A 20,000-nucleotide genomic window follows, 5' to 3' on the forward strand; every position below is an offset into this window, starting at 1 on the left:
TGTGCGTGTGCGCGTGCGTGTGCGCGTGCGTGTGCGTATATTGACCCTGCAGTAAGTTTGACGGACGTATGCTAATACTTCTGCTTCACCAGGCGCCATGAGTCAGCTGAAGGAGGAATACCGCTCCCTGAAGGAAGACTGTCAGTCGTTGGCCAACAACAACCTGGAGCTGACCAGCAGACTCAAAAAGCTGCAGCAGGACCAGGCGCAGCAGCAGGCCAGGTAAGGGGACCCGCCAATCAAACCCCCCACTCTGGCTGTGTCTCAATGCAGGGGACGCATCCTTCGACGGGTGCATTCGAAGGCTGATTGCGTCGCTGCGACGCGTCAAGGCTGTCCCATTTCAAAAGGCTCCTTGAAATGCGGCCGACGAATGCAGCCTTCTTTTCCGGGATTTGAGGGATCCACCGTCTGGATCCTTCACGGCCCAACGTATCCCGAGATTCATGCCGCGTTGGATTTTTTCAGAAATGGCGTCGGAGAGAGAAGCGGCAGTTGCCGCAAATGACATATTTATTGACAAAACTATGTAAAAACATTTTTTTATACTATTTTAAATTTGTAACTTCATTGTCAAAGTTCAATGACATTGACACAAGCCATATATAACGTTAAACTATTAAAGTTATATTCTATTTATATAATTATTACATAACGGCTCCATATTTCTCCTCCGCCGTCCGGTTTGAACCGCAGCCGTCAGGGTTGCTAGGTGACAGGAGCGGCACGTCGTCACGCAGGGTGAAGGGTGTTAACGTCTTGTTACGCAAACTCGAAATGCTCCGTAGGCCAGACCGTCTCATTTAAAAAATGTTTGTTCGGCCTTCGGTCCGGCCCTTCGAGGTCTACGAAGGCCGCACCTTCATAGACCGGAGGATGTGTCCCCCGTGTTGAGACACAGCCCTCGTCAGGTGTTGCCAATTAGTGTTAATTGGAACTGTCAGCCCACACATGCTAATTTCTGCCGCTGTGAAGGGCAAGCGGCACAGGCTGGAGGACTGAAATGGAGTGTATCCAATCCTCTAAATGCTGTTTGGTAGTCGTGATCTTTGAATATCAACGAATAAGTGACCTGGGGGGGGGGAGGAGGGTATAAGGTTGCAAGGTGATACCGGTTGGTGGGTGTCAGAGGATGGGAGATAAGGAATGGTGAAATGATCTGAGTCTGAAGACAGTAAAAATATGTACCACTATTTGGTCCAAGTAACTCCTCATCCCAGCCAGGAGCAGAAAAAAAAGAAAACTGTCACGCAAATATATCTTCAGAGGACTTGCATTTCAAGGCGTTTGATTGGTCGAGCCATCCGCCAATCAAAGCAGCCACCGAATCAAGTGTTGCTTATCCCAGTGTCGGGTGTTTTTGTGACACGCCGTCTCCCCCCCCCTCCCTCGCTGACCGGGCAGCCGCGCTGACGACATCTACATGGCCCTGAAGGAGGAGCCCTCCGACGCGGAGGACCTGGTGAAGACCGACGGCTACATCACCCTGTCCCAGGCCGAGCCCCCCCGCCAGCCCAACGCCCGGCCCGCCCGGGACCCCCCCAGCACCCCGGCGGGGGACGGCCAGGAGGTCAGCGCTCTGAAGGCCCAGCTCCGGGAGGCCGAGGAGAGGGCGCAGGAGGTCCAGAGAGAGGTGAGCGCGGGGGGGGGGGTTCTCCGCCTTGGTGGGGGGTCGTGGGCGAGCCTGTATGGGGTCCAGTGGAAGGTCGTCGCCTGGCCCTGGAGAGTCTTAAGGTGTTTGCACACCGCCGCGCGGCAAATGCCCTTATAACCGCCTCGCTGCCGGAGGGTTCAGCGCGGCGGTGTGAAGGGCAAGGCGTTTTCAAAAGCGGCTGCTGCTGCCGCCGAAAGTTTCAACACGGGGAAAGCTGAACGGTAGGGCAAAATCTGTGCGCGTTCACGTGGGCGGCAACCGCCTCCTGGTTTTCAGCCGCTTTTGTAACCGCCTCCCCACAGCTTTACTGTGAGTTGACACCAAAAGCAAAGTGTATATTGGCGCCGCGTGCTCTCACGAGAACACGGGTCCCGGACACTTTGCCTTTATTCGCGTCTTTGGAGACATTGCACGCCTTAATTTTTGGTGTGAACGTACCTTTCGTGTCGGTTGTTAATAATCTTTATTCATACTTTGTCCAACTGTCTGTCCGTCAGTGTGAGGGGCTGAAGGAGGAGCTGGTGGAGCTACAGACGCTGTACGACAGCAGTCAGCGGGAGAGGGCGGGGCTTGACCAGGAGCTGCGCTGCTGCAGGGCGGAGCTTGAGGAGCTGGTGGGGCGCACGGTAAAGGTGAGGGTTCACAAGGGGCTGATGGGGAAAAACATCAATCGCAACCGAAAAAGAAAAGGGTAGAAGATGAATGAAGTAGGTGGATAATTAATCCAAGTACAAATAAAGCAAAAGAAAAAAGACGGGAGTCGTAACTAGGTTGAAATGTTATAGAGTAAAGGGCTGATTATGGTTCCACGTTCACGCAACGCAACGACCACGCAGACGCTTCGACGCAGTCGTAAACCTTTATGGTTCTTTGTCGGGTTTTAGTAAGCAGACCAATCACAGCCCTTGCTGTTGCGTCGCCTCGACGGAAGGTTACCATTTTTTTGGAGGCGCGCGTCCGGCCCTTGTGGTGGACGCAAGGAGGGACCGCAAGGACGTAAGGGGTCCGTAAACCCCTTGCGATGAGTGAACGTGGGACCGTAATCAGCCCTTAACTGTTGCAGTAGCTTGGGGTTTCCAGGATGCCACACATCCTTAAACAAAGTCAGTATTGACCGAAGGTAGGTAGAAGGTCACATTGATTTGATAATCTGCTAATGAGTTGACATGACTGTGAGGTAGTTTAACTACTGTGTTTGATAGCGTTCTATGAACTCATGGTTGTTCCGCCATGACATCAGTTGCTTTCTGCTTTTGTGCATGTGGGTCAGTAACAGTTTGGTCAAAACACTGTTGGATGTCCACACTTGTTTTTTGTCGCTTCATTGTCTGTCGGTGGCCACCGTGGTTCTGCTGGTGTATGTAGCAGCTGGGTGTTTGTACGGAGCTAAGCCAGGCCATGCTGTCCTTATTCTCCCCCTCCAAATGTGTCTCGCTACAATGGGCAGTGTGTTCGTCTTTGTCCAGAAGCCATCCATCTGTCTCGGAGCGGGCCTTTTCTTCCTCAGGGGACGGTGCTAAAAATAAGACTATTGACAGGCGGGTTATTAGCCGGGCCGGTGGCTGGCTAATCAGATGGCATCGGTTGGAAATGAGAGACCAAACCGGAGACGGTGACAGAGATCTACTAATAAACCATTCAGTGAGGCGGACCTGCCCACACTGGTGATTCCAGTCTCTTGCCTGATGGCTCAAATTACTCGCCTGCACCTTTAGGCTTTTAGCTGAAGCTAATCCATGGCTAACGAATAGCATGTCTAAGCTAAGTGCTAGCATTCCTAAACCGACCGCTTATCTTCTTAAGCTAGACCGTTCGCATCCCTAGACTGACAGAATGGCAAAAATTGTCCCTCAGTTGGCCTCTCAAAAGTCAAACTTTTGGCGTTGCTCTTGAGTCATTGGGCCCGTGGACATTGGCATGGACTCTCTCCCACCTTGCCAAGCGAGGGGCCTGTAGGTGTTGTCTTTATTGCATATTTTAGGAGTTACAAAAGGTAGTCGTCAAGAACCAATCTTCCGAAGTCCGTGGGCTGGAAAGCTGTCGCGGTTTTTGCATGAGGCTTACTGTGAAACGTAACTGTTGTCTCACGCCTTTCTTCACATCGCAGTGACCCGCATTGCGTCTAACACATTGTAAAGGTAGTGTAGAGGATAGCGTTTATTTAAATTCTGTTCACTCCCCCAAAAGCAACGATGTCGTTCGCAGATGACTCAAAAAACAGCCTGTTCAAATCATCCGGAACCACTCTTATCACATCATGCCATGGTAAACATTACCTTTGGAGATAAAAACAAACCACCCTTCAAAAAAAAACCTTCACCCTTCAAAGCACCTTTATCCTTTATCTACACCTTTATCCTCACACCAGCGCTGCCAATCAGCCAAGCATTCCCTGTGTCTTTGACACGTGAAACATTGGGAAAAGGCGGCACTAACGAGCATCAGCGACAGATTCATGTAGCACAAGGTGTAAGCTTTCATCGGCACGTGTCTCCGTCTTGTCCTTGACGATCTTTGTCATCTCTGCTTTTGCGTTGCCGTATCATCTCAGTCGCCTCGATCCCTCCCCTGCATTTAGTCACCTTTCCGCTGCAGAATATCCATTAGGCTGTATGTTTGTCAAAGTGCATGACCTCTTTCTACCTCTGTTTTGATTTCCTTTCCTCATTCTGCACTGTGCTGCATTTCTTTTCATTAGTGGTCAATATTTCTTTTCATTTTAAAGATGAACTAAACGCTAGACTTCTGCTATGAGTTGGACTTGAGAAATTACTTGTTGTATTTCGTCTAATCTCGTTGGATTTGGTGAGCCTTCTAAAGGACAAACATTGTATTGAATTCAATCTATTAATGTAAATAAGTAATCCATCAATAATTTTGATATCCATACGATGTCATTTGAGTGTGACGATCCCTCACGTTCAACCACTAGGGGGCATCAAACTCACAAAAGAAGTCTAGTACATAGTGCCTCTTTAATTACGCAATTCTGTTTGTTTTTATCCTTTCACCTCTTATCCTTCCCTCCTATATCCTCCCACCATCCCTCCCCTCCTCCTTGCACTCCACCTCTCCCCTCTCCAGAACTGTTCTCTTTCTCCTCCTTCTCCTCCTCCTCCACCCGAGCCCCCAGCCCTCTCCGTCCCCTTCATAGGAATGATTGTAATAGTGGCCTTGATATGGTGCTGTTGGGAGGAGCTGGCGTCCTAGAGAGGGGGTGGGACCAGGTAGGGCCACGCCCTTTCTTCTTCTTCTGCCTCTTCTTCTTCTTTTTCTCCTTCTTCTTCTTCTTGTATGTGTAATTGCAAAGCAAGAACACTATTGTGATCAGATTTTTTTCTTTACACATAATATTCTTCTTCCTGATATTTTTCACTCCTCCTCCTGTGCTTTTCGAGCTGTCACGAATCAATGCCAGTACGTCTGTCCCCGGTCAGGTGCAGTCTGCTTTTGTCACGATTTTGGAAGCCATTAACGAAAAAGTGGGTTGTGCTGATGCAACCAAATGTCTCCATTAGAATTCATACTTAGCTGTGTTGATCCCTAAAAGCCTTTTCAAGTTTGGCAAGTAAGGTGTGTGTGTGTGTGTGTGTGTGTGTGTGTGTGTGTGTGTGTGTGTGTGTGTGTCACTGTAAAAGGTCTCGGGCACAAAGCCCTGTTTATCCCTCCATCGGCCACCACTGCTTCCTCACAACAGCAGGCCTGTTGTTGGTTGGATGTCCGCGTATTCTGCTTCTTGTGTCTCACTGTTCGAGCCTCTGCTATTGAACGAATCATTATTCCCTGATGCTAGCTTCCCTCGTACCGTTTCCTGGCAGTTGCTAGTTGGAGGCTCACCCTATTTGGCTTCATGGGGAACTTGGCATCACAGCTCCTGCCCAAGTCAACACTTATGATGACTTCGGCAGATAGTGATTATGGAATGTTAAAGGCACTCTGTTTGGCTGAGGATACTGTATAGCCAAAGAGTCACGGTTTGAATCAGCAGCGTTAGGAGAGTAGAGGTAGGTTAGATAGATTAAGGCAATTATGCTACGAGGCTAACGATATGCTAGACTAGTAATGAGAAGAGTTACACACCTACACATATTGAGCACATTCATAACCTCCCCTTGGACATCCAGTTCTATGCTCGACCTTCGACCTTTCGCACAAGGACAGCAAGCTTGGTGTCTATAGAGACGTAGTGTTGTGATAAACCCACCCCTCTCGGCAAAACTAATGCACTAGTGTCCCCCCCCCCCCCCAAACTGCCTCTGTGATCACTGAGGTCTGCAGCATATAGGAGATCGAGTGAACGTTCCTCTGGATGGGAGACGGGCTGTTAAGGAGGGATTAGGTGTTAGCTCGCACGCTCCCTGGAACGCGAGAGCTTTGTTTGTTTGAGGATCCACGCCGGCCTGCTCGGCTGTATCAGCGCTCTCGAAACGCAGCGGCGCCAGGAAAACACTACGAGGAGAGCGGCACGAACACTTCATGTGAATGTCAGGGGCGGACTCACAAGGGGGGAGTCGCAAGGGGGGAGTCACAAGGGGGAGACTCACAAGGGCGGCCTCACAAGGGGGGACTGACAAGTGACCCACAAGGGTGGTCTACGTCCACGGGTCGGAAACAACAGACCCCAAATCCATCCAAATCAAAGAATCCAAAATCCAAACTATTGAAGGGTTCGTTTTAAGTATGGCTGTTCACTATATTTTCCGACGTGTAGATGCGTTCTAGCTGAGATCTCTCAGTGCATTGTGCGTTTTGTTCAGTGTACCACACTTTACCCGAGCGGGATTTGAACCAATCATTCCAAAAAAAACAATCATTCAAAGAGCATCTATTTTAACCCTAACCCTATTGCATCACAATCTCTTCACGCTTTGCAAATACGGCGAATGCAGTTGCAGTTGATGGCGAATATCACATCAACTGCACTTCAATTTGAAATCCATTTGAACATTTCAGACCACTCGTCCGTGCAGTCATATATTGTTCCCGGGGGAAAGAATTGCAATACCTGATGCTTATTAATTCAGTTGAAAATGTGCCGGCCCCAATGAAATAGATCGAACAAATAACGCTACTGTAGCATCTAGCATATCATGCCCATTATATAGGTGCTGTAATAATTCTATTATCAACACATTATAATGATAATGTATTAGGTTCTATGTGTTGTAAGGGCCAGGTTTGGGCAGGCTTCAATTGAGAATAGAAAACGTCATTGAGGGAGAGTAGGAGGAAGGTGACCCAACATGACCCCTCCCCACGGCGGTGCCATCACTGTATCATTCCTTTTTTTTTCTTTCATATATTTATTTTTGTTTACAGGGGAACAAGAGCGAGAGCTGGCATCTGGCGGTGGCGGGGGCGGTTGCCATGACAGCCGTGGTCGCCCTAGTGGTCTCTGGCATCATGCGGGCGGTGGCGTGAGCGCACGGCTAACGGAACTTTCCGGCAGCGCGACGAACGGAGTACTCTTTTTTTCCTTCATTTTTTCTCTATGTCACACATTTTTTCAAAGCTACGTCGCCGCATCATGCTATCGGCGCTTCATGCTATCGGCGCTTCATGCTAAACAGCGCTAATTGCTCCAGTAGGCTACGCGGCGCTAGCCGCTAACATAGGCTACTACGCATGGCCCCCCGAGCCTTCCAGCGTCCCCCCCGCCGTCTGTGGTCTCACGCCCGTCTTCCCGATATCGTCTTCAGCCCGCAGCGTAGCGGTCAGTGTGTTATGTCGTGAGTGAACGTGTGGTAGAAGTATGCTAGGAGGGATTATTAGGTCAATTACAACAAGTGTATGATAGACTTTATATGTAGGCCTATAAATATATATATATTGTAGGATAAAACTTGTTTATTTGATTTTACAAAGCTGTACACAATTTATTTATTTTTAGCAGTAGGCTAAGTAATTACCGGGTGTCATTAAAGTTAGAGTTATGGTTGTTGAAGCAACCCATGGTTCGCCTTATTTTACTTTAATGAATTACATCACACTTATGATGGATATAGCCCAGAAGGCCTTCTCGTTAAATTAAAATGCTGTGGAGTGTGAAGACTTAAGGAAATGTTCCAAAAACTGTTACTTATCGTGCTATGGTGTATAAATCCCTACCCCTCTCTAATCGTTACCTATCGGCGATTTATAATCCTCTCAGTCTAAAGAACAACAACTCTTGCCAGAGCTAATATTTATAGCAAGTACTAACCGCAAACAATTATAGAAAGCGATCTTTTTAAAGCTTTATAAAGTCTCCAGTCTGTAGCCTATAGGCTTACTGGAATTCGCTAGCCCAGTTTTTGGAGGTGAAATGCAGGGGAATACGAAAATGATTTTAATAAACAGAATTCACTGTCAGCTTAAAGAGTAGCACTGTCCCCGTTTCTAAGGTTATTTGCGCGTAGATTTTCTTCAATACATGCCTTTTATTATCTCTTTTTGCGTCAAATCTGACGTATTTTGGCACTAGGCCTCCTAGAGTATAGGTTCATTGCATACCTACGCAACATTCAAACTCAATAAGGCCAATCTGTTTGTACTCAATTCGACCACTAGAGGGTGTAATTTGGCGCCAGATTTGTCTGGGAACATAAATACCGCTAACGTCATGTTTGTGTTTTAGATGTAAAATTGAAAAAAAATATATAATAATCAAATTCATACATTAAACATACAAGTGTGGCGTGACTTAAGCTTGGACCAATACCCAGAGCTGCCTAAAGATTCAGATGGATATTTTTGTATGGATTATTTTCTGTGGGTTTTCAGTTTTCGGTTGAAGTAATCTTTTTTAACATTATAATTGTTATTTTGAGGTGAACACAACCATAAGGTTACCAAAAAATACAGGACGCTGTGGCAGTACCTCTGTGGGATCATACCTAGTTCTCCATGAACACAAAATATAGCTGAATGTAGCCTACAATTGTCTGCACTGCATTGCAAACGGAGACTTTAACAAACAATAAAGGACATTCCAATTTTCTATTGAGTTCCAGCAATAAAATGCAATCAATACGACCCGACATTTCCTACTGTTTCTACTAGCAAATGGTGTTGAATTTAAAATTGTACACAACTTCCAGTTTCTTTGTTTGGCTTGGTATTCGTCTTGTAAACATTAGCTTATTTGTGACATTGGCTTCTCACCGAACACTGTATGGCTCCTCTTCTTACATCCCCTACAAACTCGAATGCTGTTGTTGTTGTTGTCGTTGTTGTTATTATGATCTGATTTGCATTCTGTTATTTATCTACTGTATGACGTTAAATTTCTGATGGGATTACGTGATTATGCTGCCAGGATCTTCCTAGATAGTGCACCCGAGATATTCTCACGGTTTTATTCATTTTTACCGCACGTTTTATAAGAATAAACCTGTCCTTGCATGATTTAATCTGTACTGTTTCATGGATTTAGTTACTTTACGTTATATCTTATTTTGGTTTGTAGCTTTCTTTTTGCTTGAATTTGGGTGAAATCGCACAATTAGCACAAAGGCATGCTTGGCTCAATCCGATTATAATCAAATGGTCTCCTATGGTCTCAGCTACCTTGCATACACTTACCTTAAGGTACTCGCACAAAGGCATACTCCAGTAAGGCCTATGCCGTATATCATGCATCTCAGTATCTTATCCACTTGCTCAAGCATTAATGTATCCGACAGTTAATACTACTAAGAAATGGAAGTATCTCATGCTTGTCGTCATGTACATCCATCTGTATAATATTCTAAACAGATATGTAGCATTTGTACTGTTTTGTAAATAGTAGAGTGAAGATCAAGTATATAAAAGTATTACTCAAAAGGATAGGACATTTGCACACAGTATTTGCATACAGCTCACTACAGTATTTTTTTCCCCAACCACTGTGTTGTTTGCAGTAACCTTATAGATCCAGTCCTCGGGGAGCGCCAGACCTTCTGTGTAGACCTATCTGTTGCATGTTAGACCCAGAGAAGCATCGTTGCATGGCCCTTGATGAGCAGATACCCTGTGGTCGAAACAGCATGCACGGTAAATGCATCTACATTCAGTATATTTTACCTCAGCTGTAGGGGGATTCATTGAGTCGTAGAATACATCCACCTGCACAGATTTGTGTTTTATTAGTATTACTGTCCGTCAGATGTGTTTCCGTTGTCTAGTTTATGTTGATCGTAATCTGGTGAATGTAATCCAAATCTGCAGTTATCTTTTTGTTTCCCTCTGTATCGAAATCTGGAACAGATTGTTTGAGTTTTATTTGAATCTATGTTTGTTAGATCTTGTGAGTTGCCCTCCTTGCTACTTTTGGGGTAATGTGTAGAACCCGGGCAGTGTATATTAACTTCCGGTATATCAAATACAACTGGTTAGTGTTAAATGAGACGTGTGTGTGTAAGTGTGTGTGTGTGTGTGTGCGTGTGTGTGTGTGTGTGTGTGTGTAGGATAAATCTATGCTTGTTGTTTTGACGTTTGAATCAATGTGTTGTGTCGCTGTCAAAGATGAGTCAGTCATATTTCTTTCTGGGAGAGAATCATTTTTCTTGGTTCAAGAATACACCTGGATTTTGTGGCATTTGAACAAATATTTTTGACCCCAGGGTCATGTTTTGACATGGACACAGGAGGTCATTTTTCTTTCTGTCGCTTGTTCTTTTCTGTACTTTTGAATGTTATTTGTGTCTGATCCTTGTTTAAAACAAAACTTTGTCAAAATAACTCTGTACATTTTGTAAATGAAACTGAAAGATTAAAGACATTTTATCCTTGTGTGTTTGTGTGTGAATTCCTTCAATATTCACTGCAATATTGCTGGTTTTAGCCACAAGGTGGCAGCAGACTTGCATCTCTAGGCGAACGTGTTTTTTCAAACGGTTGCGTTTTTAGACTATTAACAAACCATAACTCAACTCAAACTCAAAACAGTCAGTGTTTATTTTTGGTTTCATCCACGAGCTCTCGAATATATAATTATTTACACTGAATTAACCAAATTGACAGACAACCACACAGATGGCACAGAGAAGTTGCGCCAATATCGTCAATAGCTGACGTACACGCTATGTTCCATCCAGCCCCGCGGTAGTGCAATGTGCTGGCTCTGTGTGTTTTAATACGTCATCGTTTTTTTAGCGGGGTTCCCTAAATACATCCTGTCTCTTTCTGAACTATAAATATAGCGAAAGCCCTCACTCTGAAGTACTTCCACACAAATAGATTGCAGGACAGTGTGCCACCCCACGCACGCACACACACACACACACACACACACACACACACACACACACACACACACACACACACACACACACACACACACACACACACACACACACACACACACACCATCATAGGACCTTTAAGGGACCATTCCTTCATTTGACTAATTGATTGTGTTTTTTTTTTGTTATTTCAGGATTTGCTAACTAGAGAGATGACATCACCCAAACAAGAGGGAAATGCTGGGGGGGGGGGGGGGGGTATTGATGTCTGTGAGAGTGTGTGTAACGTCTATTAGAGTGTCAGTGTGTATTAATGACTCTCAGAAAGTGTGTGGATGCACACGTTATGTCGCATGGGTCTTTCCTTGTTCCAACAGCATTAGGTCAGTGTCTGTAGTAGTACACACACACACACACACACACACACACACACACACACACACACTAGACTGCTGTCAGACTGTTATGTTTCCCTCTCTACCTCTTGTAAGTGCTTCTGCATGCCATCCAAACAGTTATTTTGATCAGAAGCTTCCATGGTCTTCGCCAAAGAGGTATCTTATTATTTAGGCTCAACGCTAAACGTCGAGGCTGTGACACAGTGAGGGCTTTTATAACAGACAGCGTTGTAGTGCCAGTGTCCTCAGGCGAAGTCTCTCAGGGCATCGCACAGTAAGTCCACATCGCGTTTTTAGTGTGATGTATCACACAGTGAGGGTCTACACATCGCTAACGCGACCCGTCTGTTCTTTCTTATTATACACATCTGAGGTAGGTTAAAGGCCCACCATCCATTACACAGATGTCATTTGTATCATGGTGTGTGACGCACACACACACACACACACACACACACACACACACACACACACACACACACACACACACACACACACACACACACACACAAACACGTGTGCAAGTCTGTCCGTGTATGTGTGTCTGTGTGTGTGAGTGCACGCTCCAATAATGGATTGCCTTGTTTGTAGAAGTCGAAAGATGATGTCATGCCTTTCGCCTACATAACTCATTTTTGTCTTCTTGGGGCTCAGGGGAGTTTACGACATGGAAGCCACCCCCAAACCCCATCTCCCTCCCCTTTTCGCCCCACTTGGGGAAACTAAAAATAAGTTGAGGTGTCACAACGGTTAAGAGAGCACTGGGTCGCCCCGCCCACTTTGTGTGATGCCACCCAATGGGGGTGCGTTTCGCTATCTCCCTAGGATTAAACAGCGTCCCATCCTGTTATTGGATATAGGCATGACAGGGGCATTCCTGGAAGTCCACGATCGTGACGCGAAGTCTCGCGGCGCCGAGCTTTTTTTTAAAAAACACCCTCTTCGCTCCCGCACTTCATTCAGCCCTCTCGCGTGAAACGGTCTTCTCAGCCGGACCAACCCCCCCACCCCCCATGTGCGCTGTCGACCTCCAGCAAGGCGCAGCACGGAGCCGCCCTGGCCCACCCACCCACCAGGAGATCCAGCGAACCAGTTCATCTTCGGCTCTCTCTCTCTAAGCCTCTTCTAACTTTTCTTACTCCATCAGGGGGACCCGAGCCGAGATGAGTCGCAGTGGACCAACACTAAACTAAACTGATCCTTTCAATTCATAAGCAACTCACAGCACTGTCTTGACCACTTGGCCTCCCCCTCTGAAAGCAGTGAAAGACAGCCCCCTTCCCCCGGTGTTTTACTTTCTCCCTTTTCCCTTACTCCTGGCGGGTTTACGCGGTTGGCACCGTCCCATCCGAGTTTTCCCTTTTCTTTTTTCCTCCCTTCTTCCACTTTTACGCGCTCAGCCCGCGTCCACTCAACTCCGAAAAAAAGGTGGTACTCAAACCGCGAAACATGCTGAGCAATACGTACTACGAGCAGCAGCAGCAGCAGCCTGCTCCGCAGTACTACCAGGGCACCACCAACAACGGCGAGGAGGAAGAGGAGATGCCCGCCACGGAGAAGGACCTGGCGGAGGACGCGCCGTGGAAGAAGATCCAGCAGAACACCTTTACGCGGTGGTGCAACGAGCACCTCAAGGGCCTCAGCAAGCGGATCAACGACCTGCAGAAGGACCTAAGCGACGGGCTGAAGCTCATCGGGTTGCTGGAGACGCTGAGCCAGAAGAAAATGTACAGAAAGTACCACTTGAGACCCAACTTCAGGCAGATGAAGCTGGAGAACGTGTCCGTGGCGCTGGAGTTCCTCGAGAGGGAACACATCAGGCTGGTCTCCATAGGTGAGTGGAAGTTTCCAACGCGCGTTTATGGGCCAATGCGTCTACTCTGTGATTATGCGTTACTTTGGGAACGTGGGGAGGTGATCCAAAACTCCCAAAAAAAGAGCCGGGATTTACCTCAGCTCTTGATGAAGCCGATGTTTAGAGGGCGTGTTTGAGGCGAGTGTGGATGCTGAATGAAAGGCTGTAAAAGTTCCCATAACACAAACAAAAGGGTCGTTCTGTCAGTGGTGCACGTTGAGCCTACACATTTGGATTCTCCCCCTGACCGTGGGACTGTGTGGCTGTGGCCAGAGGCGCCTTACCAGGAGTTACCCCTGCAGTTAGCATCGGAACGTGGAAAATATCTCATATTGGGCGCCTGCTGCTCCTCGTGTGTTGCTGCCGTCTAATCAAAGTGACGCATGCGTAGAGCAGCGCAGACGCGCTATGTATAACTAAACACACCGATAATAGCTTGGTTACGGACTGGACCTTAACGAAAAGTATAGATTGCAAATGACACGATACATACGATGAGTTTGAGGATAAAAGTATATGTATAACAACAGCTCCCTTGCAAATTTCTAGTGCCTAACAGACCCCATAATTAGATTCCACACATGATTAATCCAGTTATATTTCCACATCTTATAACACTCTACGAGGCTTCTGAACTGCACTGTAGAAAATTACGGGATGGAAACTTTAATAACAAGCAGAACGCCTTTCATGTTTTTAGAGGTAGGACTATAGGCCTATGCCTTGATATTATGAAGCCTTTCCTTTCATGTTATTTGGTCAGAGATGAACTTTACAAACTGATTATTAGGTTAACTCCTGGCGAGACCAAAGACAAAAGGAACAGGTTGTATATTAATGTTATGTTATTCAACAGTTGGCAAAGGACAAGTCACTGCACTAGTGGTTATTGTTTGGCTTGGTTCAGTCTATGTTTCTTCAGTCATCTTTTCACCGGGTTGTTCTGTTGTCAAAATACTGGATTTTCTTACCTCGATACATAATTTAGGAAAATATCGATATTCAACACCATTGTCGATACCACAGGGTAAACTTTACTTTCTGAACTTTCTGAAAATAAAATACCCAAATTAAATAGAGTATATATCCCCATACTATGTCACCTGGTTGCCAAAGAAATATGGTTGTCGAAGTGAAACATTCAATTTGGATAGTACTTGGTTAGTACTTTCTTAGTACGTAGATCTAGGACCAGTGTGTTTGACAGTACATGTAATGAGGCTGGTGCAGAGACTGTATCAGAAATACCAGTTTACCGGTCAAACATCTTTTCTTGTCTTTGTTCTTTACTCTCTTTGTTCTCTGCGTGTTCCCTGCATGGATGGAGCCTATGTTTTGTGTTGTAGCCACATGCAAGGGAGTGTGTGTGTGTGTGTGAGTGTCAGTGTGTGTGTGTGTGTGTGTGTGAGTGAGTGTACTTTTACTAAACCTCACCTCAACACTTGGTTAAGCCCATCTGCTTCCCAGGCTGTCAGAGTAAGACTCCCGTAGCCTGGGGTTCATTTAAGCCCACAGACACTGGATCAGGTCTGATCGCGCTGTGACGCGTGACGTTGACCTGAGATCAGTTATGGGTTCCGATGTCGCTCTCAAACCTCAAAGCCTGGGTGGATTGTTTTGTTTATTGCATTTCTGACTTGACGAGTTCCATTTGGTTTTGCTATGCTAAATGGGCGTTTGAAATCGTTTTTTTCAAGCATAAAGTTCAGGCAAACAGTGAATCAATATATATTGCCCTGTATTCAAATCATCTAATAATGTTTTTGATATTCTCTCTCAAAAGTTAGTTTACAGTTTTACCAAAACTGAAAAAAAATACATCTACACACTGTATGTATTCAAAGATTAGGCCTTAGAGCTACAGTATATTTCTTCCTGATCTGTTGGAAGAGACTGATATAGAATGATATAAACCAAGCATCCCAAGGCTGCTAAACACAGGGCTAGCTAACCCATCTCTCCCTGAGGGAGTAGCTTCACTTTGATGAGTTTGATTCCCTAATGCGCCACAACTCTGACCCGAATCAATAAACGGTTCTGCAAAAGGTTATATATGAGTGGTGCTGGTCTCGAGTCATGTGTGAAAGACTTCCGCTCCACTCCCCGACGGACTGTGATGACTGCCGTTGATGAAAAGATGGATGCTTCCAGAAGGCGGATGGGTGGGGGGGATGGGGGGGGGGGGGCGGGGGAGTTATGCGGTTTCCCCCACTTGCGGTGAGGAAAGAGTGTCGAATGACAGGCGAGCGCACACACACAATAACAAGCAAGCACACACACACACACACACACAAAAATACACATTGGGAAATCTCACACACACACACACACACACACACATTAACACACACGCACACACACACACAAACACATGTGTAGAGTTAGGCCTGCACGTATGACACAGCAAAGAAGGGGTGTGTGTGTGTGTGTGTGTGTGTGTGTGTGTGTGTGTGTGTGTGTGTGTGTGTGTGTGTGTGTGTGTGTGTGTGTGTGTGTGTGTGTGTGTGTGTGTGTGTGTGTGTGTGTGTGTGTGTGTGTGTGTATCTCAGCGTCTGACAGCAACGCGGTCAGGTCGTCCCCGGCGACAGCTGTGGTCGACCGCAAGGAAGTCCATGTTCCACTTTCCTTGTTTTGTAGCTGTCTTGGTTTTCTTATTTCCTTATCCCCAAACCCCCCCCAAAACACACACACACACACACATGCACACACAAACACACACGTCTACACACAACAAAACACACACAACCACTACACCTCACAGACCTACTTCCCTTTAAGCTAGACTAGGAGAGAGACAAGCAGGAATTCATGTCACACTCACACACACACACACACACACACACACACACACACACACACACACACACACACACACACACACACACACACACACACACACACACACACACACACACAGAGAAACAGACACAGACACAAAATGATGTGTATGTGAATGTGTGTGTGAGGGGCTACCATTGAAAGGTGTGTGTGTGTGTGTGTGTGTGTGTGTGTGTGTGTGTGTGTGTGTGTGTGTGTGTGTGTGTGTGTGTGTGTGTGTGTGTGTGTGTGTGTGTGTGTGTGTGTGTGGTTGATTGATGGCCAAGACAGCTGAGCTCTGCGCTGCCTCTGCTAACAGGTGCCAAAAATAGACCCCCCACCCGACACACAGTCTATGTCAGGAGTGGTGTGTGTGTGTCTGTGTGTGTGTGTGCATGCATGTGTGTGTGTGTGTGTGTGTGTGTGCATGTGTGCATTCATGTGTATGTGTGTGTCTGTGTGTGTGTGTGTGTGTGTGGTTGGACTGCTGGCAAGTTGCTGAGCGGGGGGCACGGAGGAGTAAAATAGATGTGTGTGGGGGGGGGGGGGGGGGGGGGGGGGGGGGGGTCCGAGTGGGCGAGGGGGGGGGGGGGTCGGAGGGACAATAGTGCGGGCGGGACCTGCATGCACCCCCCTAGGCAGGGTCTCAGGCGGGGTCTGGGGGGCTGAGCTCACCGGTCTTCACACACGACGTCCGGGTGAAGAACCACCCACAGAAAACAGTTGAAGGGTTCAGGATCCTCTGTTGTTGGAGTTAATCCCCACATTAAGTATCCAACGTTGAAGTGGAGTTCCCTCGACTCTAAAGGTTTAACGAGGGTCATACACTGTCATTGCATCTAGAATCCACTCTGTTGTATTATTAATTCATTTATTCGTTCATCCGTTCATTCATTGAGTTGTTCATTTTGTCGTTCTTTAGTTATTCATTCAGTCTAAGGGACCGTCCTGTCTTACGACAGAGCAACTTTTTACGATTGAAAACTCCCCCAAGTTAAAGTTCTCGAAGGTTCCAGGACGAATACCAGAGGATTAATGCGGTGAACCTGGGGGCGGGCCAGCCGCTCAACGGGGCCGTCCTATTGGCCAATAAAGCAAAGTGTTCTGAAGTGGTGTTGCGCTGCGCTGTCGAGCCGACAGACTCAAGAGAGCAGGAAGTGCAGGAGCGGCTCGTGACAGCTGGGAGGTGGTTGTGGCTCGTGGACATGCGGAGGACAATGGAGCAGGAAACGGTTGACAACAGACTCTCATCACAGCCAGAGTCAGACACCGAGGTGTGCTTGTGACGCGAGGAGTCTTTCAGAAAATCGGAGGCTGTCTTACTGTCAGACTGACTGCTGGAATTCACTCTGCATACTTCAGATTTTCTATCTTTCTTTCGTTCTCTCTTTCATTCTTTGTCTTCCTTTCTTCCAAGTCTCTCTTTTCATTCTTTCCTCTTCCCACTTGTCTTTCTTTCATTCTCTTTTCATTGCTTATTTATTCCCTTACTTTCTTTATTTCTTCCTTTCACTTTGTACTTTCTGTCATTTTTTATTCAGCTCCTTCATTTCTTCCTTTTTTCCTTCTTCTTTATTCTTTCTTTCTTGCTTTGTCATTCTCCCTTTTGACTTCTATGTATGTACCTAATTATTGCCATGTGTCCATGGCAATAAGCGCATAAGAATGTCCTGGCAATGCCAGCAACACACACACAGATGTACTCATGCAGACACACACACACACGCACGCACGCACGCACGCACGCACGCACACAAATCATTACCCCATCCTCTCCACCCATAATCCTCACACACACACACACACACACACACTAACACCAGTCACTTTAGATGACTTTGTGATGATGGAAGGGCTTTAAATGTCCGTCAAATCACAACAAAGCGGACCGCATCCTGCCTGATAGCCTTCTGATGAATGGACCGGAGACTACAGATAGACGCTGAAACACACAACGCACAAAAACAAATGTGTTGGCTGATAGTTTTCCGATGAAGGCGCAATTGCAATGGTTTACAGTTCCCAGTGTTGTTTAAATGTTGCCGAGAAGTGGGGGAGAAACACTTCAGAATATGTCATCACCCTTTCCACAGTTTATTTTCCTGACGTTTCTGTAAGGACCAGAGAATGCTGGTCCTTAAGTGTGTCACTGTTTATACGGGGAGCTGGCATCCCTACACGTTTTTGTGTAACACGTTTTTGTGTAACACGTTTTTGTGTAACAAATGGGAAAACTTGGCTAGCTTAGCGCTTGCCATCTGATACAATCAAGGAGGCTAGCTTCTACTTTGTGCCATCTCATTGAAGCCCATTACCTTTCCGCTGTTGCCCAGAGCAGTTCTTTCTGTGTTTTGGCATCTGCTGTAATTGTGTTTTGCAGTATAACGAGGCATTAGTTGAATAAGTAGGTAATGCCTGATACTGGGCCAGGTGTGGACGCTAATGGGGAATGGCTCCGGCCCTAAATCGCAGAGGTTCAACTGTCATTTTGTATTTATCTCATTTAACTCATTTCGACGTCAGGCCCAAAGCCAGGGATTTTTCCGAGTTTATGAGTTTTGCTGGTTAGAATATCTTCTAATAGTAATGAAGAATACGAAAATGTGAAATCCCCTCATTAATCCGCAGGCCAGCACACAAGCAATCGCTCTGTTTCTCCAGAAATCGCTCTGTTTCTCTTTTTAATTATCAATCTTCAGCGCAAACACGCTTTCTACTGCCGTCAGGGGCGGTTGGCTTTCCAGGGCCCCGAGAAAGTTTCCAGACTGCCCCCCCCCCCGCCCCCCTTTCCTTCCCTGGCCCTTCCGGACAGTGGCGATGACCTCATGGTTTACGGAGAAAACGGCAGCATTAGCAGAAGCCGCTCTGCAAGGCCTAAGGATTAGATACGAACAGAGGCAGCGGGGACAGCACATGTACTAGAGACCTTTCCCTGGGTTGTGTTCTGCGCTTTCTCCGCGGCGCCTGGTCAATAAGCTGTAGGATTTGGAGTATTTAGTGTTTAAACCAGGGAAGGACCCTGCGATCATTCATCCCAGATGGTTTTTCTTTGTCGAGGGGTTAAGAAAGGAAGGGATAAACATCAAACAGGGGTGGATGACATGTGTGGGATGGACGTTATTCCACCATTAGTGAGCAGCATGTCTGGGTAGTGTTTCAGATGCAGCCCCAGGCCCAACTCAGGACCTGGACTCTCTACATTCTCAGGAAGTGACATCACCTTACCCCCCCCCCCCCCCCCCCCCCCACGGTGATGTGGTTGTACAGGATAAGGTCTAACCCTGCAATTGATGGGGCAGAACACACAGCTACCTTAAATGACCCACACCTGTTTGGCCCGGTTTTGTGTGTTCATGGGAGTTTTTTTATTTCCGAACTTTCAGGTTTTGTTTGGTTAAGTGTAAACTGTCCCAGAGGCCGGCCTTAACATAATCCTTACGAAAGGAAAGAAGAGTTATACAAGGAATTAGGAATGGACCGGCCAATGGAGTGTTATAATGGAGTCTCACACAGCCGATGTAGCTTAGCATTTGGTGTCTATCTGGGTCCAGTGGGAGAAGGCCCAGGGTTGACAGAGTTCAAGGGTTCATGGTGGAGATGAAGATGGGGGATCCACATTTTGAGACGATTGATGCTTGTTTGAACCCATGTGCACGGAAGTGTCCCAGGAAGTCCAACTAAAGCATCACGGCAGCAACACACCGACCTCTCCCAATCAACCAGGTTCTGGATTACCTCCCTCGTATGACCAGAGACATGAATCTAATGCGCCAAATATACGCCAGAACTGACCCGTCTCTGTATTCGTGTATCGGACCGTTTCATTCACAACAGCCGCCCAAGTGAGGATGAGAACGATCAAAGCGAGTGTTTATGCTGGGGGCAGGGGGCAGAACATCTAGGGAGTAGGGGCAGGATAGTGCAGTAGCTAGGATGTCCTGCTCCCAGTTGAAAGGTACTGGGACTGGGGTTCCGACCCCAATGTCTGCAGCCTACCTGGAGACGTCCTTGAGCGATATCCCTAACCCCTGATTTGTTCATTTGGCCAAAAGCATCTGCTGATGCACTGA

The 20,000-nt window shown here is 46.8% G+C and overlaps 2 protein-coding genes across 5 annotated transcripts in view; both read left to right on the top strand.

Annotated features, from left to right (window-relative positions):
• Positions 1-10,408, top strand: part of LOC115541474 (sarcolemmal membrane-associated protein) — a 14,228-nt gene extending 3,820 nt beyond the window's left edge. Inside the window, exons 4-7 of the mRNA XM_030353217.1 lie at positions 93-222; positions 1,405-1,633; positions 2,152-2,286; positions 6,974-10,408. Of these exons, the coding sequence (XP_030209077.1) occupies positions 93-222; positions 1,405-1,633; positions 2,152-2,286; positions 6,974-7,075 (596 nt within the window). The 3' untranslated portion in view covers positions 7,076-10,408. The remainder of the gene's footprint in view (positions 1-92; positions 223-1,404; positions 1,634-2,151; positions 2,287-6,973) is intronic.
• A 1,768-nt stretch (positions 10,409-12,176) lies between these two features.
• Positions 12,177-20,000, top strand: part of flncb (filamin C, gamma b (actin binding protein 280)) — an 80,455-nt gene continuing 72,631 nt past the window's right edge. For 2 of the 4 annotated variants that reach the window (XM_030353120.1, XM_030353122.1), the window contains exon 1: positions 12,177-13,092. In XM_030353120.1, coding sequence (XP_030208980.1) covers positions 12,708-13,092 — 385 coding nt within the window. In that variant the 5' untranslated portion in view covers positions 12,177-12,707. The remainder of the gene's footprint in view (positions 13,093-20,000) is intronic. The other 2 variants (XM_030353123.1, XM_030353124.1) reach the window with 2 other exon arrangements.

Source organism: Gadus morhua, chromosome 4, assembly GCF_902167405.1.
Source record: "Gadus morhua chromosome 4, gadMor3.0, whole genome shotgun sequence".
NCBI classification, from domain to species: domain Eukaryota; kingdom Metazoa; phylum Chordata; class Actinopteri; order Gadiformes; family Gadidae; genus Gadus; species Gadus morhua.